Raw genomic sequence first — 27,700 nt, 5'->3', positions numbered from 1 at the left:
ATAAACTCGAGGTTCACTTTGACTCATGTGAAGAAGGATAGCAGGGTTACATGATTACTTTAATTCGAATTCCTTTCATAATGACCACTCTGCCAGCAAATGCTTTTACTTGACGACCAGACGTTTCTGGGCTACATAGGTTGGAAAACTGCTTTGACAAGCATTTAGCCAGGTTTTATTGGGCTGCCAGAAAAGTCGTGAGGTATTTTTTGTTTTTCTATGCAAAAATGCATCATGACTTTTCTGACAACTCAATTCTAACCATTCAATGAGATTCTGCATGTACGTCACTCAACACAGGGACCTCTGGGCACAGGGTGCTCAGTAACTGTCACCATGGTTATTAAAAGCACGAGGGTGATGAGTTCAAGCCATGGCCCCTTCCTAACGGGGTCTTGAGCCAGAGTCAGGACCTGCACGGCACTGGAGAGAGAACTTTCCTTACGTGTGGCTCTAGGAGGGAGCCAGGCAGGACAGTAGCTTTAAGAGTCAGACGGATCTGCATTGGAGTCTTGGATCTATCACTCACTACTGGCGAGATATTGGACAAATGGTCTTATTAACAAATGGACAAATGCAATGTCTTGATTTATAATATGAGGGAGACATCGCACCAATACTGAAACCCCGTGAGCAAGAACACGCGTGCCTCATGTCCAGCAGGGCCCCGCACCTCGGATACCCAGGAAATGCCAATGCTGAGTTACAAGGGGACAGGGCCCCTTCTTCCCGAGGGCAAAGGTCCGAAGTCAAAGTCTACACAGCTCTAACTGCTGCGAGACTCCAGGTGAGCAGTACTGCCCTCTTCTTTTGTAAAGGAGTACTGAAGGAGTTAATTTAAAGAAATGTCCTAACTCACACAAACCTAGCCAAGCCCGAATTTCAACCATCAGAAAACATAACATCCAACACCAACAGTCTAACATTCTGTGCTACTGGGTAGCACAGAGTTCCAACAAACTCACTGTACTTTCAGAATACGCAATGTTAGCCGATGGTTGCTTTTAAGCTTTAATGTAATGTATTTAAAAACTTCATAGGCAGACTGTACTAACGTCCAGGCGCTAACTTCCCTGGAAAATGCCTGCTCCCTTCCTGGCTCACCTGGCCTACAAAGGGTAACTCAGACACCAAGCTGGAGCCACACTGTGGAGCAGTATTTCTGGGACAAGGTGGTTCCACAGTGACCCATCAGAAGAAATGCTCTGAACTTGGGAAAAGGCAAACTGACGCTCACTGCTGAAAAACCCTTTATCTTTACTGTTTCATACATCTCGAAGATCTCTAGCCTTAGTGTAAGGAAAAATACGCCAGCTTCTCTAAGTATTCTTGTTCGCTAGCTACCCATGTCACTTCCTGTCCGAGTGAAAGCAGGAAATAAATGGTCTACCATGTAACAATGCCACTGTTTCATAGACACAGGAATTACTGCAACTACTTTCTGGATACATCTGAGTTTACTGTTATAATACTTCAGCGGCTAACAAGAGTACAGAAATGGAGCCATCTGCAACATGCCTGAATTTCATGCAGGCTCTGACATGCATCATGCAAACTCCAAAGGAAACAATAACAAAAGGTAATCATGAGGAAGGTGGCAGGGAAAAGTCCAAAACTGTACTGTACCACGCTTTGTCAGAGAAGTAATGGACCAACTTCTCCACTCCTTGCCAAGGGCATACGGGAGCGCAGAGACAGAAAAGACAGGACACCAGCATCAGAGACCACACAGAACAACCAAGGGCCGCAGCGGCGGGGTGGCGGCAGAGCGCGTGGCTGTCAACAGCTGGGCTCTGCCGGGCACCATCGCTTCTGCTACAGTCACATTTATTTATTTCTAATAAATGATTTTTTATTTTCTTGCTAAAGCAGCTTATAAGTTAGTTTAAATGCCCATGCCCAAAGGAAGTGTACGTAAAATTTTTCACACTTAAAAGGAATAATTTGAAGAATATTACCAAATACGCAGAAGAATTCTGACACAATTTAATACTTAAACCCCAAAGGTCTAAAAAAGGTTTAGCTTCATGTATTCTCTTAGGAAGGAAGTAAAAAATATTTTCATAGCTTACTGCACATTATAAAACTAAATAGGAGAGGACTTCACAAAGTTTATGGAAAAAGAGAATTAAATCCAAGTTTACCGGGATGCAAAAAACCTGAAATTCATGGATAGCTTTTCCATCATTTGTCTTCTATAAACTTTTTGAAGACCCCTTGTAAACTTCAATGTTTGCTAACTTTCATTAAGGCTACTGCATTAAAGGCCACCAAGGTATAATCTGACCTGAACTTAAAACACGAGGCTGCAAAATTTAAGTGGGGACCCAGCCATCACTCGAGATGGAAGACTTCACTGGGCCCGGGTATAACCAGATTCAAAGCTTCTGACGTTTCGTAGGAACAGAGAATGCTCTTATTCCTCTAGATCTCAGGAGGGTGCCTCTAGGAGTTGGGAATTTTAAATATAAGACTGATGAATATACTTACAAATACATTCTGTAATAAGAAATTTAATGGCTTTTCTAAGTCAATAACCAGTTACTTGCTTTAAAAAATGACCAAAGTCATTACAAGAGACTTAAGTCAGCACTTACTGCAGAGGCACACTTACTGAGAGGTGATCTATTTCATGGGTCTATATTTCAAAGACACAGACTCTATCAGCATCTACCTCTCAAAAGCAGAGTAGTTCGGGAAAAAGGAAAAAAAAAACCCACATAGCATCATAGGAGTACGGAGTAAGATACTATAAGCATTAAAGCATAGTAACAAATACCAGCTAAAGAAACAGTTCCACAGACTACAACAGACAGTCACAAAGGGCTTTATACAAAAACACCGACTGCTGTGTTTCTCTCCACTACAAGGCACTGAGAAACCAAGCATGCGTAGGTTGACGGGAAGGCTGACCGGACCACGTCAGGTGCACATTTCTATACTAGATGACACTGGAAATTAGCTGGAAAAGGTACTCAGTATTGCATTCTGTGTTAACATATTTCAGTAAAACAAGGGCTTACTGTAAAACTGAATTAGTACCATTTTTTTACTGAGTTACCCTAATTACTACTTCGTTCAAAAATATTTTATTTTTTTATGAAAAGTCACTCCCAGAGCTAATTTCTCATTAAAGCACTGAGGCTAAAGCTATCCTTCCATACAAACTTGACAGTCACGTGCTGGAGTCAATCAGACTGAGCCATGTACACTCTACTTTACAGGCATGGTCAACAATTCAGGTGCAGATCCTTCTGCTTAGGTAATATCCTTCCAGGAATCTACCTAGGAAAAAAGAGAAGCTGACACTGACTGCCACACAGGGATGAACCCCACTGCGGAGGTATTTTTGCAACTAGAAACAACATCGATGCTCTACGATAGTGAAAGATAAAGTGAATTAGAGTGTATCTACATGATAATACATATTACACTATTTCACACAATCATTAAAATGGTGACTTCAATAAATATTTACTATATTATATGAAATGTTTATGTAATTATACTACGTGGAATAAAGCAAATCTAACACCTAATAATACACTGAGATTCCAACTTTATAAAATAAAATTTAAAAGAATAGGAGCATATCAAAATGCCTCTGTATCTTCTACTTCCTCTATAATTAACCACAACATCATGGCAAATGTAAACACTGAAAAAGGGTCATAGTATTTACAGTAAATATTTAAAGTTCAGGCTCCAAAATTAGAATGAAATTTAATTCTGATTTGTTCACTTACCTTCAGCAAATTATGACACCATTTTGATATATTTAAGTGTACTTTCCTTATTATAAAATTGTAATAGTAATGGTTCTGTCTCTATGAGTTATCATGAAAATCAAATAACTTAAATCATATAGTTAGAAAAGTACTTAAGCTATTAAAAACTATAAAAAGTAATGAATAAATTAGTCTTTTCCCCTTGCTTAAATGTAGCTAATTAAAAAAATATATATATGTAAGAGTTTCCTACGGGTCCAGCAGGTGGTGGTTAAGGGTGCTGAACTCCACATAGTGGTTTGAATCCTGGACCTGGCGGCTTGCTTTCTCACTCCTCCCCCTCCTGCCATTCTGTCCTCTGGTCAAATAAATAAAGATTAATAAAATAATTCTTTTTTTATTTTTTTAAGAAAGAGTTTCCTACATGATTAATTTGTGAAAATGTAATTTTAAAATAGTTCCTCAAAAGATTAATCATAGAGCATGAGTCCTGGGAGAAGAGTTTTCCAGCCAAAAGGACTGAAAGAGTAAATATGAAGATAGAGAACTATAAAGTAGAGGGATCAGTGGATGGTGTAATGGTTACATCACTGGACTTCCATGTAGTTAACTGCGGTTCTAGTCCCGGACCCTGCAGCTTGAAAGTCACATTTGTATGTATGCATGCATATCCAAAATCCCGAGAAGAATGGAGAAGGGACTGCGGTATGGCCATCCCCCACTAGGGGGTGTTTTCTCACTTTCTGTCTCTCTGGTGAGCACATGCACCCTATTGAAGAAATCTCTCAGAAAGAAAGAGAGAGAGAGAAAGAAAAAAAAAAAAAAGAAGAAGGAGTGAAAAGAGTAGAAGTGTGTAGTTAAGAAGACCAAGCCCAAGGACAGAAGTGAGACTTCAATGGCTTCATCGTCTTGCTTGAACTGAGGAACAGCTGATTCTTGCAAAGGGCTTGTCATCATTTAGGCCACCCAACTGCCCAACAATGAAAAAATGTTCCTAGCATAGGCTTAACTCTTAGGAGGTACAACTTAAAAATAACTAAAGATATTTCTGGAAAAAAAAAATCACATGATAATATACAGAAAATCCATACATATAAGATTATCTAAACTTGGGACCAGAAGTTAGTGTAATGGCTATGTCGCTGGACTCCCACGTAGTCGACCGTGGTTCGAGTCCCGGACCCGGTAGCTTAAACTCACGCCAGGCGCATGTGCGTGCGTGCCCAAGATCCCAAGAAGAGAATGGAGGAGAAGGGATTGCAGTGTGGCCATCCCCCCTGGGGGGTGATTTCTCGCTTTCTATCTCTGTCTGTCTGGCGAGTGCACGCACCCTATAGCAAAAACCTCTCAAAAAAAGTAATAAAAAGATTATCTAAACTTCTTAGCCTTCATATTTAAAGTTGGGACCATTAAAATCTAAATGCTGAGACTTATATGGGTAAAACAGATCCATGGTTTTCTTATTACTTGTTGCTACCAACATTCTTGTCTTATTTAAAAAAGAAAAAAATATATTAGGTATCATATGTCCTAAGAGAAAGGTACTATCTCTTGGGCCAGCAGGTGGTATAGAGGTTAAGATGCTGGATCCCACACGGCCAACTTCATGGTTCAAGCCCTGGACCCAGCAGCTTGAAAATCAAGTCAGATGTGCAGACATGCATGCCCAAAATCCTAAGAGATGAGAGAAGTGATTGCAGCGTGGTCGTCCGCCTGGGGTGTGAGGGGGTGACTTCTCACATTCTCTCTGTCTCTCCCTTTTACTCTGTAGTGCATGTGCCCTATAACAACAACAACAAAAGTACTGTCTCATGAATTTTTCATCTTAATTTAAATATACATGCACATGTATTGGCTGCGAGCACATACTTTAATTTAGTAAATACATACTAGGTTGTGATATAAAACAAATGAATGATCTCTGCTTGCAGAATGGTTTGTGAAACACTCCCTGGAAAGTGTAAGATGAGGAGAATACAGGACAGTATAAACCTATCATTCTTAATTGCGGTGAATATAATTACTTATCATCATATAAATTTAGAAATCAGACCACACTATTAATACATCAACAAACTGCTGGGTTATTAAGACATATGCAGACACATTATGTGATCCTTTGTTGTTTCAAAATCATTTTCCTCCTTCCTACTGTTACTGCATAGTAAAAGTAAAGGCAGACAGAATGTCTAAAGTCTTTTAAGCAAAGTGCTAAAGAACACATTTTAAAAGCTTGATTAGTATGATATGATAATAAAAGTATGGTTAGAAAAACCAAGTATTCCTATAAGTGAATATTCTGGCAAGCAATGCTATCTCTGATTATCGTTTAGGCTTTCTACTTGCCAAAAGCAATTGTTTTTATAAATTTTCTTACTGTGAGGTCAGTTATTACACAACTGGAAATTAAGAGTGAAAAGACTAAATAAACCAATGCCAATTATGAAAGCTGAGCAAGAGCTGAAGTTCCTACTGATGACAGAAGACTGTAGATAGCTTCAACTAAGAGAAAACAAGTAATTTTAAATAAGATATGGATCGTGAAGTAGAGACCAGTAATATACTTGAGAAAAGAAGTATAAGTCAAATCTTCCTGATAAGGGGCCAGGAGGTGTCATGGAGGCTGATTCACATGGCTGACTGTGGTTCAAGTCCCGGACTTGGTGGCATATTCTCTCACTTTCCCTCTCTCTCTTGCTCTCTGTCTCTGGTGAATTAAAAAAATAATAGTAATTAAATAAGATTAAATAAATCTTTTTAAAACTTTCCTGATAAAGGAAAAAATGCTTAAAAGACCTTTTATTTTCATTTTTCAAGAATCACAGTTAAATTCAACCAGAACGTTTGGGCTACTGTGGCTTTCTAAAGTGAGCAGGGCTAAAGTTTAACTTGTGAACACGAATCATTTCACACTGTGCATATTTCGGACAGGCTATCTTTTCATACTGGGAGATCTACTACTCTACAACTTAAAGTGACAAAAACAAAAGCAGACTGCCCTTACTGAAGCCATAACAGACAAACCTAGCTGGCTTCTGTAGTGAGAAGACAAAGGCAGTTTACTAAGGCCATGAGCAAAAGAGCACCAGAAAGAAGTGTTCAGTCACAGATGAGAGCTGAGGGGAATCTCAACTATCTTCCGTTACTTAGCACAATTAACCTCTCCAAAAAGCACTCAGAAGCACGTACTGGCTAAATATAGAGAAAAAACATAGCTCACTGAATAGCAGTTTAGTTTAGGAAAAGGGGAGAACTACTACATTTCAAAACCACTGGATTTATACTGCCATAATTCCATATTCATCTTCTCTCTATTTTATCACCAAAAGAAAATAAAAACCAAAAATTTTACTAGTAATCTGCTTCAGCTATTCTCAGGGTAAATCCAAAGTGGTGCCGTGGTTCAGGACATGCCTCCCCTCTAAAAGAACCCTTCCGGGTCAGTAAGAGCTACCAAAAAGCTGTGAACACGCCTCTGCCCTGCATTCCAAGTCTCAGTGGTCAACTCCCAGGCCAGCTATCTAAGCTGCAGAAACTTCCTCAGGGAACGACTCCAGTGTACACATACATACACCCTAGGTGGGTAATACATCCAAACTCCAGAGAATCAACACTTTCTTTATGCTCACCTGGAGGTGCAGAGAAAGAAAGTTTGATCTAGAAAAGTCAAATAGATCTTGAGAGCAGGGTAGGCTAGTGCTGCTTTGTAGTTAGAAATGTGAAAGTTCTACATCCAAGAGAGGAGGAGGAAGCGCTGGAGAATGGAAGGCCAATGGTCCCAGGGAGAGGCAAGGAAATACTAAAGCGCTACAAATAAGAAACCAGTAAAACTGGTGTTCCTGAGAAATACGTAAGAAATAAACCCAAAACTCTATTTGCAATACAGAATAATTAGCACTGAGCTGCAATTCCCTATTACAGCTGGCTAAGGGGAAAGCAGGAGAACAAGTGTGGTGGGCCAAAGGACAGGAGCTGGGGCTGAGCTTTGGTGTAGTAGTGACACACCATACCCTGCAAGGCTGACCCGGCGGAAGATGCCAGGTTCACGTCCAGAAACGTCCCTGATCTCAGCATTGAGACTCTGCTGGGGCTGCCCTCAGTGTCTCCCCTGACTCCTCTCTCTCTCAAAAAAATGAATGAATGAACTTAAAAAAAAAAAAAAAAAAGGAAGCAGCTTGAAAATCATGTAGGACACGTGTGCATGCCTGTCCAAAATTCCGAGCATGGAGAAAGGATTGTGGGACAGCCATCCCCTGAGGGACGATTTCTCACTTTCCCTCTCTCTGGCCTTCTGTCTCTTTCTCCTGTGAATACACACGCTCTATGACAAAAACCTAGGGGAAAAAAAAAAAGAAAGAAAAGAAAGAAAGATAGTGGCTACCAGAGGACTTCAGTAAGTCCAAGGGGAGGTAATCTGAAGTGAGTAGAGTCTGTCAGACTATGCCCTTTCCTGGCTAGCCACCTAAGAGTACATTAGCATTTGTTACACTGCCCTTTGAAATTTCAGATTAGTTCACTAGCAATTTAGTGTGATTCCTTACATGCTAGAATTCTTTAAACTGGAGGAAGAAAAAAGTAACTTACCTAAAGACAAAAGAGATTTCTTTTAAAAAAAAAAAAAAAAAAAAAAGGAGAGTTTTTTCTAACAATATAAGACTGAAAAGGGGGAAATATAATTTCCTCTTGTTGTTGTTTCCCCTAAAATACAATAGTAAATACTTGATATATTGGGTCATAGAAAAAGTCATGGCATGTTCTTCTATGCAAAAATGCACCATGACTTTTCTAACAAACTAATAGAACCCTACACAAATCACTTTGGGTTTTTTTGGGGGGGAGAGGTTTTTGCTATAGGGCGCGTGCACTCACCAGACAGACAGAGAGACAGAAAGCGAGAAATCACCCCCCAGGGAGGATGGCCACGCCGCAATCCCTTCACCTTCGTTCTTTTCTCGGGATCTCGGGTAGGCATGCACACGCACCCGGTGTGAGTTTTAAGCCACCAGGTCCGGGACGCAAACCGAGGTCGACTACGTGGGAGTCCAGCAACATAGCCATTACACTAACTGCTGGTCCCATCACTTTGTTTTCTTAATTGGCAGAGAGCACATCCACTAACCAGAGAGACGAAGAGGGAGGGAGAAGGAGACAGCATCCCTAATGGGATGTGATCATGCTGTGACCCCTGCTCTCCGTTTCTTCACCCTGTCAGGATCTTAGACAAGTACGCACACACACCTGGTATATCTCTAAGATATGGGGTCAGGTATGGACTGAGTAGTCAACCTTGTAGAATCCATGTCTCTTAACCACTAGGCCAAAGGGCTGGTCCAAACTACTTTCATTTAAGACAGAAAGTACGGGAGGGAAGCAGAGGCATGGCAGCCCAAAAGGAAACTCACACCTTTTCTGGAATTCATGTTGATATCTCACAATTTTCACTAATTCAAGAAATACAATTTTGCTTAAATACATCACATTCTCAACTGTTCCCCTTCTGAACCACTGATACTCCAACAGGTAAGTACGACAAGGATAACTAACAGAAAAAAATTCTATGAATCAAGAATCAGGGAAAATGCATGAAGAAGGCATAAAAGTGACTCTGACTAACTCTATTAGTACTTCTTTTTAAAATATTAGCTTTTGTGGGTGACTTTTCAAAAAAGATAAAATATAACCAACTTACCATGTGTACTTAAGCATACAACACAAAATGATCAGTTTCAGAAAGTAGATTTCATATAAATAAAAATTTTAATGCCAAACGACTAAATCATTAGAAATGTTAGTAAACCATGCATATTCTAAAGTCATTTCTGCTGTGCTGTAAAGCAGCTAATAAATTATGAAGGAACATTAGTTGTTAAAGAGAGTCTTAAAAACAATTATTGAGAAGATCTTTTAGATGACGGTGAAATGCAGTCTTTTGATCAGGAACCAGGTAGAGAAATGTGCAGTGGCCTAGTAAGCCTGCTCCCTAAACAGTATGCATCTGTCTCCGATACCACTGTGGAGAGTGTGTACACTCCTGAAATAACAAGACCACACTTATTCTATTCTCAGCTCTGAAAGGCTTAAAAAATGTATTAAAGACAGATGCATGTCGGAAGGTCTAGGGTCACTTGCAACATGTTTAAGTGGAATTAGAATGAAATTAATCTTAGACGGCGTCACAGAGGTGCTCAGGAGTCTGTGCACATGCAAACCAAAGAAGGGTTAAGAAAGACCTCAGGGAGCCTGATGCAGCAGAGGCCGAGGTCACTCGGGATGGGAAGGGGTGGTAGGGAGGGCTGTCATGCGGAAGGGAAACACCACGAACAGGAAGCCAGAGCAGGATAGGAGTGAGAGGCACAGACTCACTCTGTCTGCGGTGCGGAGGAACAGTCCGTGGGATCCCCTGGAAGGAGCCCTGCCAAGGAGAGAAGGAGGGAGCAGAATACCCACCCTGTGCAGAGAGAGACGGGGTAGGGAGGTATAATAAAAAAGGGAACCAAAAAATAGAAAAATCAAAGTCATACTTTTATTTTTAAATAACATAGAGTAATAGTGTCAATGAGAAAACAGCTATCATTTTTTAATATAAGCAACTCAAATTACTAAAACTTTAACCCAAACTTGATTGTCATATAACTTCAAGAAAAAAATATTTTACTTTAATATTTTTAGTTAGTGAAGATATATATATATATGTATATATATTTCAAATATACATTACATTCATCATCACACATCACCTTTAAAGTAGATTTCCAGTTTTTTTGCAGAAGAAGAATAATTTAAAATAGGAGATACACTTTAGGTGTGATACACACAGAAATTTTACCAAATTATGAATCAGGCAATAAAAAATTACCATACAAAAATTTTCATTTTATTTTTAAGTCACAGGTTTTCAGAGGACTCGCAGGTAAAATCACGACCATCGGCTGAGGCTGACGGGCCCACGCAGCATTAAGAGGCGGCTCTGAGGGCGCCCGAGAGCAGGGACTAAGGAAGGCGGTCAGCAGCTCAACGTTACACATCTCTCCTAACATCCTGACTGTAGCTCCTCGGCTTCACTCATTTCAATCAGAGATTACTGGAATTAGAGTAGACCTGAAATGTCATTTATTTCAGTTTCCTCCCTTTCTAGATAAAACTGGGTCTTCAGGAAAAGAGAATGGCTGTTCAGAGTCACACAGGACAAGACAGGTCTCATGACTCTCTTTCTGGGCTCCTCTCTGAATGAAACACAACCATGGATAATTTTTTTTTTTTTTTGAGAGGTTTTTGCTATAGGGTGTGTGCGCTCACCAGACAGAGAGACAGAGACAGAAAGCGAGAAATCACTCCCCAGGGGGGATGGTCACGCCGCAATCCCTTCTCCTCCATTCTCCTCTCGGGATCTTGGGCACGCACGCACACGCGCCTGGCGTGAGTTTTAAGCCACCGGGTCTGGGATGCGAACCGCGGTCCACTACGTGGGAGTCCAGCGACATAGCCATTACGCTAACTGCTGGTTCCCAACCATGGATAAATACTGAAACACTCTTAAAATACTAGCAAGTAAAATGGCTCTATAAATCAAGATACCCAGTCCAATTTGCAAAACGCCGTATATACAATAATTAATTTTACATAGAAATAACAAAGTATTAGAAAATTACTAATATAGCTTACTGGTATTTGTGAATTTCAAGAATTTTGTTCTAAATTATGAAATGTTCCCACCTCTTCATCAACATTCTTTGGTTCAGTTAGATATAATCAGATATTTCCTTAAGAGTAAGCCCTTGTTGCTCACTATAAAACAAAAAGACCTATCTTCTCTCTCAATTTTAATTGCTAGAAGGTGCCTACACTCGCCAGAGAGAGAAGGCACCTAGTGGGCAGTGGGCAGAGAGGACGCCCAATCCTCTGACTCCACTTCCTCATCCTAGCGGGACTTGGGGCACAAAAAGACTCCCTGGGTCAGGGCCCACCAGGCTACAGCTGCCCCAAAGACTCATCTTTACGTCAACGAGGAAAAGACACCTACAGAAAACTAAACAGAACTGAGGAGCCTACGGATACGCTAGTGAACAAAGATCCCGTCTTTTGAAATGATTAGAAATTAATACTACCTTCATTAATTTGGCCAAAGAGTTTGCAGAAACAGCTTAGGACACTTCCCAGGGTGGAGACCCCAGTGCTCTCGGAGCACGCTGTCTGCCACCTCTGTGCTGCTGATGGGAAACGCTCTGGTTCAAAGTTTTACAAAAACCAAGAGCTCGACCAAATCCTCAGAGTTCACCAGGTCCGGGTCCCGCCACTGCACCGGGCAGAGGCTTCAGATGCAGCGCCCAGGCATGTCAAGGAGTAGCAGCGCGTCCCTTCATGGAGACACGCGTTCCTCAGAGGGGTCTAGAAGCAGCACTGACGGCCGGCACCTGTGTTTTCTTGGATCTGTCACAACCCTGTGCCCTCGACAAAGCCACTGGTCTCTGAGTGCCCTTAATGAGCGGATGCAAAGGCTAGAATGGCTTGTCTCCAAGAACTCGCTCACTTTCAGTTCTTACAACTGAGTCCCTATCCGTCCCTACCCCCACTCCAGAGTCACTGCTACCCTTTAATTTACAACTCTATTTACACAGCATTTAAAACAATAAACTTCATATTAAACCATCTCTCTACTGTTCATGGACTTGTGCAGCAATTTAACACGTCGTAGTACCTAGAACTTGCCAGGAATTTTACCAGATATTCAGTGCACCACCTTCTTTAGCCCCAAACTTTTCCAAAGCACAGCTCCTCTAACCATCTACTAATCTAACCGGAATGAAATGGCTGTATTTATCTAGATGGAGCCAGCCTACCTGTCATTCAAAGCCCCACACTACCATCACCTACAGAAATCTGAAAGGCAAAATGATGGCATCCACCCTCCTTTCCCCAAGCCAACAAGCCATAATCTCTGGGAGAGGCCAACACGTGAGGAAGAGGGAGAAACCCCACGTACCCTGTGAGCCGACAGTGCCAAGGGCACAGTCTGCTACTGACTGGACAGCGGCGTGCCATCTGAGCTTATGCCCCAGAGGCAAAAATTACTGCTCATTGTTATTTCTGCCATTTAAAATGCCTTTTTCCACTTTCCATCTGTCTGTCAAAATCCTACCCAGCTGCCCCAGCCCATTTCAGACCTATCGCCTGGAAATCTGTCTTGATTCCACCTAAATTAATTATGGTCCCTTGTTTATAAACAACCATGGCTTTGGATGAATGCCTGTCTAAGGAACTTCTTTTCCTCTTCATTATAGGGATATGTTAAAGGTTTTTGCCATAGGGTGTATGCACTCACTGGAGAGGAGAAAGAGACCGAGAGAGGGAAACTGAGGGATGGCCACACCACAATCCCTTCTCCTCTTTTCTTCTCCTGGAATTTTGGGCACACAAGCACATGTGCCAGGTCTAGGACTTGAACCATAGGTGGCCATGTGGGAGTCTAATACGTTAACCACCATGCTACTGGTCCTAATCTGAATATTTTTAAGAAATGCTTCTAATAAAAATAACCACTTTGAGAATAATAGACTACTAACTTCCCGTGGTGTCAACTATAGCTTCTTGTCAAGTGTTCCACAGGGGAGAAACAGCATACCCTAAAGAACATTTAACAGATGAGGAAATTCCAGTTCCAGGATGAGATGGAGGACACACATCTCCCTTTCCTGCTGCTAAGTACAGCTAAAACCCCTGGATAAAATGTAAGTATGTATTTATTTATCTCACACAAAACTTCGGGAGGTGTAGAGAAGGCGGTGGACCAGCTAGCTAGGCACCTTGGGATCTGAGGAAAAACGCGGTAGAGGGCTCACTGGGCTTTCTTATTGGCTGATGTGCTCTAAACTGGGTGGTGAAGAAGCCAGCAAGTGGAAGTGCCAATGAGCACAAACAAACCTGAAGCCCTGAGAAAAGTCTGCACTATCCAGGCCAGGACAGAACAGAGGCAGCCGGGCAGTGCAGAAAACCTGTGCACAGCGACCTGCCCAATGCCATGGGAAAACCAGGGCCCGGCCCCCATTCCCACCCTAACAGGCTGACCAGGGAATCTAGGCTTCATCTCTGCCTGGCTGAGACATCTGGACAGCACAGTTCTTAAAATGTAGCAAAATATGTAAAACATTTATGGGACCAGCAGTTGGCATAATGGCTATGTTGCTGGACTCCCCATGTAGTTGACCACAGTTCGAGTCCCAGGCCCGGCAGCTTGAACTCACGCTGGGTGCGTATGCACGCAATGCTCAAGATCCTGTGAGGAGAATGGAGGAGAAGTGTTTGCAGCATGGCCATCTCCTTTAGGGGGTGATTTCTCACTTTCTGTCTCTCTGTCTCTTTCTAGTGAGCGCACACACCCTATAGCAAAAACCTCTCAAAAAAACAAACAAAAACAAAAAAACAACAACAAATAAAAATGTGTAACATTTATAAATGGGGACAGAAATGGGACTTAAAGGGAAATAGGTTTCTATATGTAGCAGACTATATATTTTAGTTTTATATAACATGATGCCTGGAGCAACCAAAGAACCTATACAAATATACTTAAAACATTATATATAGATCAAAATGAAATTCTAAAAACACGTATAAGTGACTGGGACCAGCAGATGGCATAGTGGGTACATCACTGGACTCCCATGTAGTCGACCACGGTTTTAGTTCCGGACCCGGTGGCTTAAACTCACACCAGGTAAGCCTTTGCATGCATGCTCAAGATCCTGAGAGGAAAATGGAGGAGAAGGGATTGTGGTGTGGTCATCCCCCCAGGGAGTGATTTCTCACCTTCTGTTCATCTTTCTGGTGAGCACATGCACCCTATAGCAAAAACCTCTCCAAGAAAAAGAAAAGAAAAAAAAAAAAAGTACAAGTGACACAAAAATAGCCACAGCGGGAAAAAAAAAGAAAAAAGGAAAGACAGAAGAAAGAAAATAAAGAGACAACAAAAATAAAGTGGCAGCCTTAAGTTCTACTGTGTCAGTAACTGAAGTAAATATAAGGGACTGAAATGCACCAATTAAAGAACTGCCTGTTGAAGAAGATTCTGACACAACAATATGCAGGTTACAAGAAATTCATTTTACACATAATAATATGACCATTTAAAAGAATAAATGAAGAGAACAGAGTATGCAAAAATTAAAAGAAAATAAGAATGGCTATATTAATATCAGAGAAGGTAGGGAGAAAAAAATGAAAGAAAAAAAAAACTTAATTAAAAACTATATGCCAAGGGTCAGCAGATGGCATAGTGGTTATGACGCTGGATTCCCACATGGTCAACTGCAGTTTGAGTCCCAGACCCAGAGGCTTGAAAATCGTGCCCGGCATGTGTGCATGCGGGCCCAAGATCGCAGGAGGAGAATGGGGAAGGGATCGTAGTGTGACTATCCTCCCTGGGGGGGGGGGGGTGATTTCTTACTTTTCCTCTCACTATCTGTCTCTCCCTATATGTGTCCTATGGCAAAAGCCTCTTAAAATAAATACATAAATAAATGAATGATAAATGTCAGGTAGAGAGAGGGACCTTATAGAAGGACAAAATGGTACTCTACCAAGAAAACATAGTAATCCTAAGCGTGTTTATTCAAACTTCAGAAGTGTACAGTACATAAAGCAAAAGCTGACAGGTCGGAGGAGAACAGCCAAGTTCACAACTACAGTTGCAGAGTTCAGCACTCCTCTCTCAACACTTCATAAAAATCAGCAATGATAAAGAACTCGGATACCATCGATGACCAGGATCTAATCAACATATGTAAAATATTCCACCCGATAATAACAAAATACATACTCTTTTCAAGTATCCATAGGATATTTACTAAGAGAGACTATAGTCATGGCCATAAACCAAACCACAACAAATTTAAAAGAAAATATACAGAATGTCTCCTCTGACCATAGTAGAATCAAATTAGAAATCAGTAACACAGAGATGATGGGAATATTTCTAAACATTAGGATACTAAAAACCATATTGCTAAATAATTCATGAGTCAAAACAAAAGTCTCAAGATTTAAAAAAAAAAAAAAAAAAAAAAAAAAAACCAAAAACTCAAATCAACAATTTCACATAAAATCAAAAGTTGTAGGGCATAGCTAAAGCAGTAAAAAGAAAAAAAAAAAAAAACTCAAATCAATAAGTTATTTTGACGCTTAAAAAAATTAAGGGGGAAAAAAAGACAAAAATCCAAAGTAGGAGAAAGAAAATATAGTAGAAATCATTAAAATTAAACATAGATGAAAATAAGGATTGAAAATGTTGGTTCTTGGAAAAGATCTATAAAACTGATGAACCATTAACAAGACTACAAAAAGAGAGAAGACATAAAATACCAAAATCAGGAATGAGACAAACAGAATTTCTTGTACCCTGCATATTGTTGGGGCAGAATCTTCTTCACCACAGGTCCTCCAGCCATAAAGGTAACCAGGGAATACTATGAAACATCACAGCCATAAATTTGACAACTGAGGAAAGAACCAATTCCTCAAAACCACAAACTATCAAACTAATCCAAGATGAAATAGATCATTTGCCTATGTTCACATATATTTTTAAAACTTAAATTTATATTTTAAAAACTCCTATAAAAGAAATCTCTACATCTGGATGACTTTACTACAGAATTCTGCCTAACTTTCTCTCCAAGAGGTCTTGCCCAGGATCACCCAGGATCCCATGCTCTCACCCAGCACTGAAGTGCATGAGGTGCTGCAGTGGGGTACTGCCTGCAGACACCACAGGTCCCTCTCACCCAATGTCAGAGGTCCTGGGAAGCCTTGCGGATCTTAATTTAACTCCCCAGACCTTATTTTTGCTCTGGAACGCGCACGTGTTGATCAGTTTCAGCTCTTAATCAAGGGGAGAGTTCTTTAAGGGTCTCTGTGTTATCACAGACTTTGTGACAAGCCCAGCTCTTGGCCACTGGCATGCTGGCTCTGCTTATTCTTCTGCGCCTACGCCTACATCCAGGTCCCAGTAACAGAGAGAGAATGCTCCGTAATTTTAATCTGGAAAACTATGCTCCAAGATTCCTCTGTTTGCTTTTGAAGGAGAGAATCTTGCAGCAGTAGTCAGGAGTCCTAAATGATAGATAGCACCACCTCAGTCACTTATTAATTATTGAAACTAAAATGCCATTTAACCTCCCTGCTGCTACCTTATCTACAAAATAAAGGTATTTAGCCAGGCAGGATATGCATATGCATATTCATACACACATAGTCTTTCAGGAGTGCAAGGCTAAAAATTTCACTTTTCCTTGGGACCAGCGGGTGGCGTGGTGGTTAAGGTGCTGGATGCTCCCACATGGCTGACCACGGTTCAAATCCTGGACCTGGTGGCTTGCTTTCTCACCTTCTCTCGCTCTCTCTCTCTGTCTGTGTGTGTCTCTCTGGTCAAAATAAAAATGAATGAATAAATAAAGTTAAATAAATAATTTTTAAAAATGTCACCTTTCCACCCAAGTTACAATAAAATATAATCAAGAATATATTCCACAATATATTCAGGTTGATTGTCACCAGCTACTTCTCTCTGGTGAGGAGGCAGAGTAATATCCAGTTTCCAGAACAGCGAGGCTGAGGGAGCCACAGTGTAGTGAACACTTCCATGAGAATGGCAAAATGAAACCTTCAATGCATAATGAAGTCACCCATCTACTTGGCTTTACAGTCAGAAAGCACATACATCCCTGTGGGGAAGCTGGAAGAACCTGGAAAACCTATAAATCCATCTCGAATCACGAAGCATGTCATTTATTTTGCCATTACATCCAAAGAGTTAAGTTTCTACAACCTTTAACACTGAAGAAATACACCACCATCCCTGTCTACTGGCAAGTCCTGCTTTTTATTATTCAAACACACAGTCACCTTCACCACTGTTTCAACTAGACTTTCACAATCTTTTGAATTTATAGAACTTGGAGCACTTTAGCTGAGTGCACTGTCTGTTCCCTCAATAAGCACTTAAGAACAGAGGAATCCTTATTCATCTGTGTATTTTCATCTCGATTCCCTACTTCTACTTTAAGAGCCTACTATATCAGATGAGAAGATCACCAGACTGGGACCAGCAGGTGACATGGTGGTTAAGGTGCTGGACACTCCCACATGGCTGACCACGGTTTGAGTCCCAGACCTGGTGGCTTCTTTCTCACTTTCCTTCTCTCTCTTTCCTCCTCTGTGTCTCTCTCTGGTCAAATTAAAATAAATGAGTGAATAAATAAAAAAAAACAAGTAATTATTAAAAAAAAAAAAAAAAAAGAAGAAGAAGAAGATCACCAGACTTGTTGAATTAGTTTTCAGCACTGTACAGGGCACACAAAAAGTAATTATTTGCTAGACGAAAAACAAAATTTCTATTTTATAAACATCAAAGACCTGTAGCTAAATTAATAAATTAGAGTGCTGATTACCTTAACCCTTCTACTCTGTTTGTTTCTGCTCCTAAGGGTCCATCACTAAGTAGAAGGCAAAAGAAGAGTCACGGTGGCTCGCTGGGCATTGTCTTAACGAGCACATCCTACTGTTTGGGGCCAGCCAGTACTAATTCTACTAACAGACCATTAAAAAACAGACTGGCCTGAATAATAGGATAATGATGACTGATGGCCATTTGATCATTCTCTGGCTCAGTTACATCCTGAACTCAGTTCTGACAAACTCAGATTAAATGACAAATAGGTTTGGTTATTTTTTTATTTATTTACATTTTTAATTAGCTAGAGGGTGTGTGCATTCACTAGAGAGAGAGAGGGAAAGAAAGAGAAAGTGAGAAAGCATTCCCTGTGGGAGATGGTCACTGCACAATCCCTTCTCTTCCACTTTCCTTCCACTATTTAGGGCACAGATACATACATATCAGGCTGCATTATTATTTATCATTTTCCTATAGGGAACGTGTGATCACCAGAGACAGACAGACAGAAAGAGAGGGAAAGTGAGAAAAAAATCTGAAGGAGGATGGCCACTCTGTAAACCCTTCTCCTTGATTTGCCTCAGGATTTTAGGCATGTAATCACATGTGCCTGGCATGTTTTTAAAGTTGCCAGGTTGGAGACTCAAACTGCACAGCTGGCCACGTGGGGTTCAGCCACCTCAACTGCACCACTGGCTGGCCCAGAAAAGATATTTTTAGCAGTAAATATTTTGGGGATGTAACTTTTTTTTAAAAGAATTACTTATTTTATTTGTTATTGTTATTATTATTATTATTACTTTAAATTCCACAAGAAGGAGACAGAGAGAGAGAGAGAAAGGGAAAATGAGAAAACAAGCCAACTAGGTCCTGGGCTCAAACCATGGTCACCCACGTGGGAGTCCAGCACCTTAATAACTATGCCACCTGCTGGCCCTAAGATATAACATATTTTTTGGGGAAAAAAAAAAAAGCACACAATGCACATTTACTTTTTACTGTTTAAAGAAACCTTATACTAACTCTGCCTAAAACATAAGCTTTACTATCTATATCTTTATGCATTAGTATTTCCGATACCCTCAACATCTATTTATAGAAAGATATCTGAAAAGTCTCAAAAGAAAATGAATACGCTACATCATATATTTTTAAGGTGTCATATGCTGCTAAAATGGAACAACTACGTATCGGATTCCTGTTCTTTCAGGGCATGTGGAAATGCTATTCTGACAAAAACATGCAATGAGAAGAGAGCAGGCACCCCAATAAAACAAGCTACGCAGTGTGCAGCATGGAAAAGCCATCGAGTGCACGTTCACTGAAACAGACACAAGAGAGACACTTTAGAAAGCACATAAATGCTTCACGGGCACCATGAAAACAAGTTACCCATGACAACACTAATAGCCATGGCAAATTCAAAATGATACGAGATTAGAGTAAAGAGTAGAACAGAACATCTAACCAGCCAGTGACAGGAGGAGAGGGTAAAAAAGCACATTACTTACGGGAGTCCGTCTCCAGGGTGTTTGGGTGTATTTATCAGCATATGTGCAGTTTTCCTCCTTAGAGTTTTGGTGGCAGTTACACCGAGTTGCCTGAACAAAACCACAAAATTTTACATTGGTTTAATTCTGCAGACTCACAAAAATGAGATAATCAAGGGCTTCTTAGCAAAAATCTCATGCACTGTGAAGTAATTCTGGCTACCTCCATGAATAAAGTGTGTCTACCGCTAACATCAAGATGGACACAGGGGTGGGCCAGCAGGTGGCATGGAGGCTCCATGGCTCCGTTTTCTTCTCTCTCTCTCTGTCTTATCTCCTGTAAGTGAGCACATGCCCTATAGGAGGGAAAAAAGACGTATTCCAGGGCTGGACAGTGGTGTAGTGGTAAAACCAACCCTCCACAGGACTTGCAGGTTCACATCCAGAGAAGTCCCTGAGTGTGCAGCACATGTGTGCCATGGCTGACCGAAGCCGGGGCGGGACAGCAGTGTCCACCGCCTGTTAGGAGTAGTGCATCTCTTTGCCTCTCTCTGTCATGGTCACTTTTAGTAGAAATAACCTTGAAATAGACATGTATTCAGTGGCCTTTCGTCTTATTCAGGGCCTGGGTTCAGAAGTTAGCCAGTAAGGCTAGCATTTCTAATAGTCAAATTACCGGGCACTTTCTCATATATTCTATTAAACACACTACATGTGCCTTTGTTATCTTAATACACACAGCGGTAGGTGTGCCGGTACAGAATAGTCATAAACAGACACTGAGGAAAAGATACAACCGCAAAGTTTCCAGCAGTTCCGAAGTCACTACATCATTGCAGCTCAGTTTCTTTTCTTTTTCTTTTTCTTTTTATAGAGCTTTTAGTTAGAGGGTGCATGTGCTCAGCACGGGGAGAGAGAGACACACAGAAAGTGAGAAATCACTCCCCAGGGGCATGGCCACAACACAATCTCCTCTCCTCCATCCCCTTCTCAGGATTTGGGGGATGCATGCACCTGGTATGAATCTGAAGCCAGCAGGTCCAGGACACAGGCTACAGTCCTCCAGCAACATAACCATTACATCGTCAGCTGGTCCCAGCATGGTTTCTTAACTGCATTTCTGGTGGACTCTGTTGGACACTAACTACCCCAGGACACACGCCAGGCCGCAGGGTCACAAGCGTGGTGCTATGTGGCCTCTTTAATGATCCACTGACTTTACTGGGTTGCACTATTTTGATGGGCTTCTGTCCTTTGGCAAGATCCATCAGACCACCTCAGTTCACACATGAATTCTCTGTAAGATTCCACACATGTGTATGCATTCACACTGTACAAAGTAATGTACCTATTGTGTAAACTTTGGTCTCTCAAGTAACTGTCGAATTTAAAAAAGAATGAAATGGTTATTAATAAGAATTCCTCCTTAGTGCTACTATGATGCTAGAATATATTAACAACCCTACAGGAGTAAACACATTTTCTCATAAGGAAATTTAAGAAATTCTTGGTTATTACATCAAGTTTAAATTATAAGTGTTTAAAAATATTTACCAATATTAAAAATTTTTCTTAATTGAAATCAGATCATTCCAATTTCCTTATATGAAATAAAATGTAATTAAAAACAAAAATCTCTTTTCCTTTTCCCATAAAATAGCTTTAGAAACAAATCTCATTATGTAAACCTATCAACTTTGTCCCGTGGACTTCGTTACAAAAGGACTTCACATTTTACACGAGAGATATGTAAGAACAGAAAAAAATCTCAACAGTTATCATAATGTAAGCACATTACTAATTCTTAGCTATGGCAATTTCAGAAATAATTTACTGTCTGTGGTCTGTATGCTATAATACTTGGCAATATACAAATTTTCCACAATTTTTAGTTTCCATGGTGCCTAGTGACACATCAACAGCTGTAATGTGGCTCCCCGAGTGCTCCCCCTCTAGCCACTTTCCTTTAGCTGCCGGGCCCTGTTCCGCTGCTACCTTCTGTGTACTCCTATACTCTGTGAAGTGTGCCCTCTCTCGGCCAAGGAGACAGATCTTGACTGTCTGAGCCATATGGTCAATCCCATTCCTCTGTGCTTAGAACAAGTGATCCAAATCTAACCAAAAAAGCATCAGGAAAGTCTGGGGTATTATTTTTTTATTTTTGAAGAATTATTTATCAGATTTTTTATTTAATATTATTATGCTTTGATGTGACCAGAGAGGCAAACAGAGACAGAAAAATATACAGAGAGGAAGAGTGAGAAAGCAAGCAACCAGGTCTAGGATTCAAACCTCAGTCAACCATGTGGGAGTCTAGCACCTCTACCACCATGCCACCAGCCAGCTTCAGGCTGGGGAATTTCTGAGAAAATGTTCCTTGGTTTTAAAAACAGGCATGCCAGAGGCCCCCTCCCTACAAGTACCTATGCAACAGGACACTGAGTGCGAGCCAGGTCACGCGGGAGGCCCAGGTCTGGTTCCCTGGGCCGGGTCAGTGATGTCCATCTGTAAGCATGGAAAGCTGGGAGGCTAAAGAGGAAAAGCCATGATGCGGCGAGTCCCTGGCATTAACACATCTGTCTCGGCTTCCTCCTCTCTCATTTAAACAAAAACGGAGGCAGGAGTCAGGGGATGTTAGAGAAAATGGGCCTCTTCACACATCTTTGGGTACAGCCTTGGGAGAAAGCAACATAGAGTGATGGCAGACACCTTGTGACCAGGAAGGGGCAGTCACGGGGATTCAAAAAGCCCAATACAAAAGCTCATACACTCACCTAGTGTCCCATTAACAGCCATGGAAAAGCATGGAATCTATATTCTCCTCTGTTCTCTGAGTTTAAAAATGGCCTTACTTTTAAAGCTACTTTTAGTTAGGGAGTTTTACTTGAAACTGAAAGTCTAAGGTAGGTGGTGATTTGCACAAGATGATCTGGGGTGAAGGCATGGTCCTAGGTCACCATGCACCATGAGTCGGTTAGGATTCAAACCTCAGTCAACCATGTGGGAGTCTAGCACCTCTACCACCATGCCACCAGCCAGCTTCAGGCTGGGGAATTTCTGAGAAAATGTTCCTTGGTTTTAAAAACAGGCATGCCAGAGGCCCCCTCCCTACAAGTACCTATGCAACAGGACACTGAGTGCGAGCCAGGTCACGCGGGAGGCCCAGGTCTGGTTCCCTGGGCCGGGTCAGTGATGTCCATCTGTAAGCATGGAAAGCTGGGAGGCTAAAGAGGAAAAGCCATGATGCGGCGAGTCCCTGGCATTAACACATCTGTCTCGGCTTCCTCCTCTCTCATTTAAACAAAAACGGAGGCAGGAGTCAGGGGATGTTAGAGAAAATGGGCCTCTTCACACATCTTTGGGTACAGCCTTGGGAGAAAGCAACATAGAGTGATGGCAGACACCTTGTGACCAGGAAGGGGCAGTCACGGGGATTCAAAAAGCCCAATACAAAAGCTCATACACTCACCTAGTGTCCCATTAACAGCCATGGAAAAGCATGGAATCTATATTCTCCTCTGTTCTCTGAGTTTAAAAATGGCCTTACTTTTAAAGCTACTTTTAGTTAGGGAGTTTTACTTGAAACTGAAAGTCTAAGGTAGGTGGTGATTTGCACAAGATGATCTGGGGTGAAGGCATGGTCCTAGGTCACCATGCACCATGAGTCGGTGCTGGGTGGCTTACACAGGGAGTCACTAACTATCACGCCCTACATTGTAGGCATTATTTTTATTATCCTCATTTACCGAAGAGGATTAGGAGGGGTGACATAACTTCCCCAAGAGAACACAGTTTCAATGCCTGAACTTGAACTCAGATCTGTCACGGTTTTTCAAATATAATATACTGTGACTGACTTAATCTGAGTTCTACTTACTCCATCTCCAGAATGAAAATTCCTCACTAGCAATTTCACAAGATTATTCTGAAGATCTGACAAGCAAATGTATCTGAATGAAATACTATTCAACCAGTGCACTGGGGTGAAACTGAACAAGCACACTTGGCATTGTGGAATATGTTTAAATAGGCATACTTTTATACCTTTTCTGTTGTAATTCTCGCTCTGACTTTACATCAGCACATTTCCCAAAGAATAAAAATAATTTTAATGTTCTCTTTTGAAAATGATGTACATCAGTAAGGCCCTTTATTTGAATTTCATGTATATTACATGCATATGTTGAAAAATAATATTGTGTGCTATAGAGATATATAATGATAAAATCTAAATAAAGTTATTAAAGTAAAATAAATTGATCATGACAATAAAAATTAAAATGTTAAAAAAAGAGGGAAAAAAAGAAAACAAATGCAATACTTTATTTTTCTAAAATCTTGCAAACATAGGTTAGAATTAAGTGCATTTTTAAAAAAGATTAAAACACAGAAAGCTAGAAGTAGAACTTTTAAATCACCTGAAAAAAACCTTCACGTTTTAGATAAAGGAAGCATTACAGAGGTGATGAAAACTGTCAGTATTACTTGGCTAATTAATACTGGAGACAAAGAAAGTCCTCTTATTCCTAGTATATGGCTCTTCTCATAATTCTCTTCCTATCTTAAGAAAAAGTGGTTTGGAAATATAAAGAAAGAAAAATTTTTCAAATATGCAATTTCAATTCTAATAATATGAAAAAAGCTATCACCTATCTCTACTTTCAGTGGTTTGCATGTTTTTAAATTCTCTTGATCTGAACATGGGACTTTCTAGGTTCCACAACTATCATAATCTTTCTGAGTGACTTCTAATTAATTCCCTACTACAAAAAGAGCACTTGACCCCCTTTGTTTTATTTCAGGTTTTGCCCCCCCCCCATTCTGGAGAGGTTTCTGCTATAGAGTGCATGCTTGCCAGAAGGACAGAGAGAGGAGAGACAGAGAGATGGAAAGCGCAAAATCACCCCCCAGGGTGGGGGTGGCCATGCTGCAATCCCTTCTCCAATCTCCTCTCGGGATCTTGAGGACACATGCATACGCACCCAGCGTGAGTTTAAGCCATCAGGTCTGGGACTCAAACTGTGGTCGACTACATGGGAGTCCAGAGACATAGCCATTACGCCAACTGTTGGTCCTGCACTTGACCCCTTAACAGTCATTTAACTGGCACTTGCTTCATAAGGAGTACTGCTGGCAATGAAGAGCAGTAGACATCTCTATCCCTTTACATTATGCTGAGAAAACTGTGCTACCATCTGCTTTAGACTCGAGGTTAAAATCTGCCAACCGTCTGGAAGCTCTCTTGTACAGACCCCAATTCCCTTGCAACGTGTAAGTAGCCTAATGTTATTCTGACGTGTTTACAGAGGTATTTCTTGTGGAACTGACGACTACAGCCTCCTTAGCAATCAGTAGGAAAACTAAGCATAGCACTTTTTAAAAAAAATTTTTAAAAAAAGGTTTTTGTCTTAGGGCACATGCGCTTGTAGGGAGGAAAGTGGAGGGGGACACACAGACAGACAGACAGTGAGAGAGAAAGTAATAAATCACCCCCCAGGGGAATGGCGCAATCCCTTCTTCTCCTCTATTCTCCTCCCAGGATCTTGGGCACGCACACACAGGTGCCCAGCTGTGATTCTGAAGACACCAGGTCCAGGACTCGAACTGCAGTCAGTCAGTGGGAGTCCTGCTGGTAAGGGAGCAACGTAACTGCCACACCATCAGCTAGTCCCAAGAATAGCACTTAGGAAAATAAGGGGTAGGCACTTCCACAACAAACAGGGTTTCTAGATTTAAAACATCAAACACAGAGAATGTCCAGGTAGATATTGCTAAAGACAAAAGTTTTTACTTTTCTTATTTTCTTTGTTTCATTAGAAGTCTCTCAAGTATTTCTTAAGTCTTTCTAAAATTATTTTGAGGTAAGATAGTCAAGACAACTGTCCCAGTATTATAAACAAGTCAGTAAAAATAAAAAAGGTGGTTCTAATTAAAACAGTCTTAAGGAATACAATTAGTATGCCTGGTCCTAACTTGGATTCTAGTTTAGACAAACCAAGTGCACAGGATATTTCCAAACAACTACAGAAATTTGAATATGAACTAGCTGTTATAAGACACTAAGGAATTACTATGAATTGCTTCAAGAGGAAATGTTATTTTAACTTTGAAGAGCTCTGTTACTATTTTTAAAGGATGCATTCTGTGATTAAAAACCTACCAAACAAAAACGCTCTACGGGCCAGCCCATGCCCTGATGGTTAAGGCTGCCAGATCCCATATGATTTGAGTCCTGGACCTGGTGGCTTGAAAAGCATGTTAATTGTGTGTGCACATTTGTCCAAAAAAGTGAGAGAAATGGAGGAGGGATTACTGTGTGACCATTCCCCATGGGGAAAGTTCTTGCTCTCTTTCCAGCAAGTACATGTGCTTTCTGGCAAAATTTTTAAAAAGAACACTTTACTGGGACCAGCAGATGACATCACAGTTACATCGCTGGCCTCCCACATAGTCAACCGCAGTTCGAGTCCTAGACCTGCAGCTTAAAACTCACATGGGGTGCATGTGCGTGTGTGCCCAAAACCCAAAGAAGAGAATGGGGGAGAAGGGACTTCAGCATGGCCATACCCCCAGAGGGGTGGGGAATGTTTTTCACTTTCTGTCTTTCTCTGTCTCTCCAGCAAGCACACGTACCCTCCTATAGCAAAAATCTGTCCAAATAAAAAGAACACTTTATTAAAACCTTTAACATAAGATTTCTCTTTCATCATTCAACAATTATGTCAATATAAAGTGATCTCTTTTCATAATTCTTAGTCCTTTAATATTGCAACCCCAGATTGTTTTATGAGAATAATTTTATCCTATCTCCCAAGCCTTTTATGTTCAGCTTTATTAAGCCATTTTACTTTAGCTAAATTTCATTTATACAAAGCAAGTTATTAGATTCTGCTTTGATTGCCTCAAAGAAATTCCATGAGATGAGACCACTGTTATATACTACTATATTTGTGATATTTGGTCAATTCGTTACATTAGTTTTGCTATTTTTAAGTTCTTGTGGTATTTTCTTACTTCACATGTCCTCTCCCTAAAAGTTGGGGGCGGAGAGTCTTGTCTTTAGCTCTCAAACAAAAACATTAGGTATGCCCGGTCGGGTCGAGGTCTGCATTGCCACCTCAGAGGCGGGATTGGCCACCGCCCGGTTTTTTTTCGGACTCCAGGTTTCCCTGCCAAGCACGAGGAGTCCAGGGAGAGCGAGCACACGTCCCGGCCCGAGCACGCCCAGGCAGGGATGGGCCGCGGGATCTGGTGGCCCTTCCCCGCGCTCCTGCTGGCCGCTCAGGGGGTGGCAGGCTTCACGCCCTCCTTAGATAGCGACTTCACCTTCACCCTCCCGGCCGGCCAGAAGGAGTGCTTCTACCAGCCCATGCCGGCGAAAGCCTCACTGGAGATCGAGTACCAGCCTTCTGGACCTGCCAGTTACTGAGAGAGGATGTTGAAGTCTCCAACTATAATATTGGTTTTGTCTGCGGCGGCGCCTGGAGGCCACGCGAAGAGCTCGAGCTTACTGCCCGGCGTCAGCTGCTTAAGGAAGAGACCAAGATGAATACACAGGCATGAAACGCTGAGTAAAATGAATATACTATAAAGCAACATGGAGAAGAAGGTTCCACATGGCTCCGGCGAACTAAATATTTCAGGGTATGAAGATTTTCTACTGATAATTCAGCCTCCAGCAAACAAGCTAGCGCGATCACAACAGAACGGCAAAGAGATTCTAGATCACCTCCGTCTGCTTGCTCCTGAACATTCAGGCTGAAATTCAAGAATTTGAAAGAAACACACCATCCATCAGATGACAAGAAATCACTGCCTCCCCCCCAAGGGAAAAGAGTAACTCTTCTTCATCCACAAGCAGTTTGGTGAAAATCATGGAAATGTCTGATAAGGAATTTAGAGCATTCATAATGTCAAAGCTAACAGAGATGGAAGAGAAGAGAGATAATGAACTGCTAAAGAGAAAGGAGAAAGAAGCTGACGAGTTCCAGGAGATGAGGAAATTCTTGCAAGATCTAAAAGAGGAATTACACACTTTA

The 27,700-nt window shown here is 41.2% G+C and overlaps 1 protein-coding gene across 10 annotated transcripts in view; it reads right to left on the bottom strand.

The window, feature by feature from the left end:
• The window catches only part of CCSER2 (coiled-coil serine rich protein 2), a 143,057-nt gene that overhangs the window by 9,864 nt on the left and 105,493 nt on the right, over positions 1-27,700 (bottom strand). For 6 of the 10 annotated variants that reach the window (XM_006148710.3, XM_014587900.2, XM_006148716.3 and 3 more), the window contains one exon: positions 19,683-19,772. The exons of 2 other annotated variants lie outside the window; for them this stretch is intronic. In XM_006148710.3, coding sequence (XP_006148772.1) covers positions 19,683-19,772 — 90 coding nt within the window. Of the gene's footprint in view, positions 1-1,626; positions 1,667-10,091; positions 10,177-19,682; positions 19,773-27,700 lie in introns of those variants that run through there. 2 more of the 10 variants (XM_006148712.3, XM_006148713.3) reach the window with 2 other exon arrangements.

This window comes from Tupaia chinensis, unplaced genomic scaffold (assembly GCF_000334495.1).
Source record: "Tupaia chinensis unplaced genomic scaffold, TupChi_1.0 Scaffold000240_1, whole genome shotgun sequence".
In the NCBI taxonomy this organism is placed as follows: domain Eukaryota; kingdom Metazoa; phylum Chordata; class Mammalia; order Scandentia; family Tupaiidae; genus Tupaia; species Tupaia belangeri.
The sequence above is the reverse complement of the archived record's forward strand: the minus strand, read 5'-3'. Positions and strand labels throughout refer to the sequence as shown.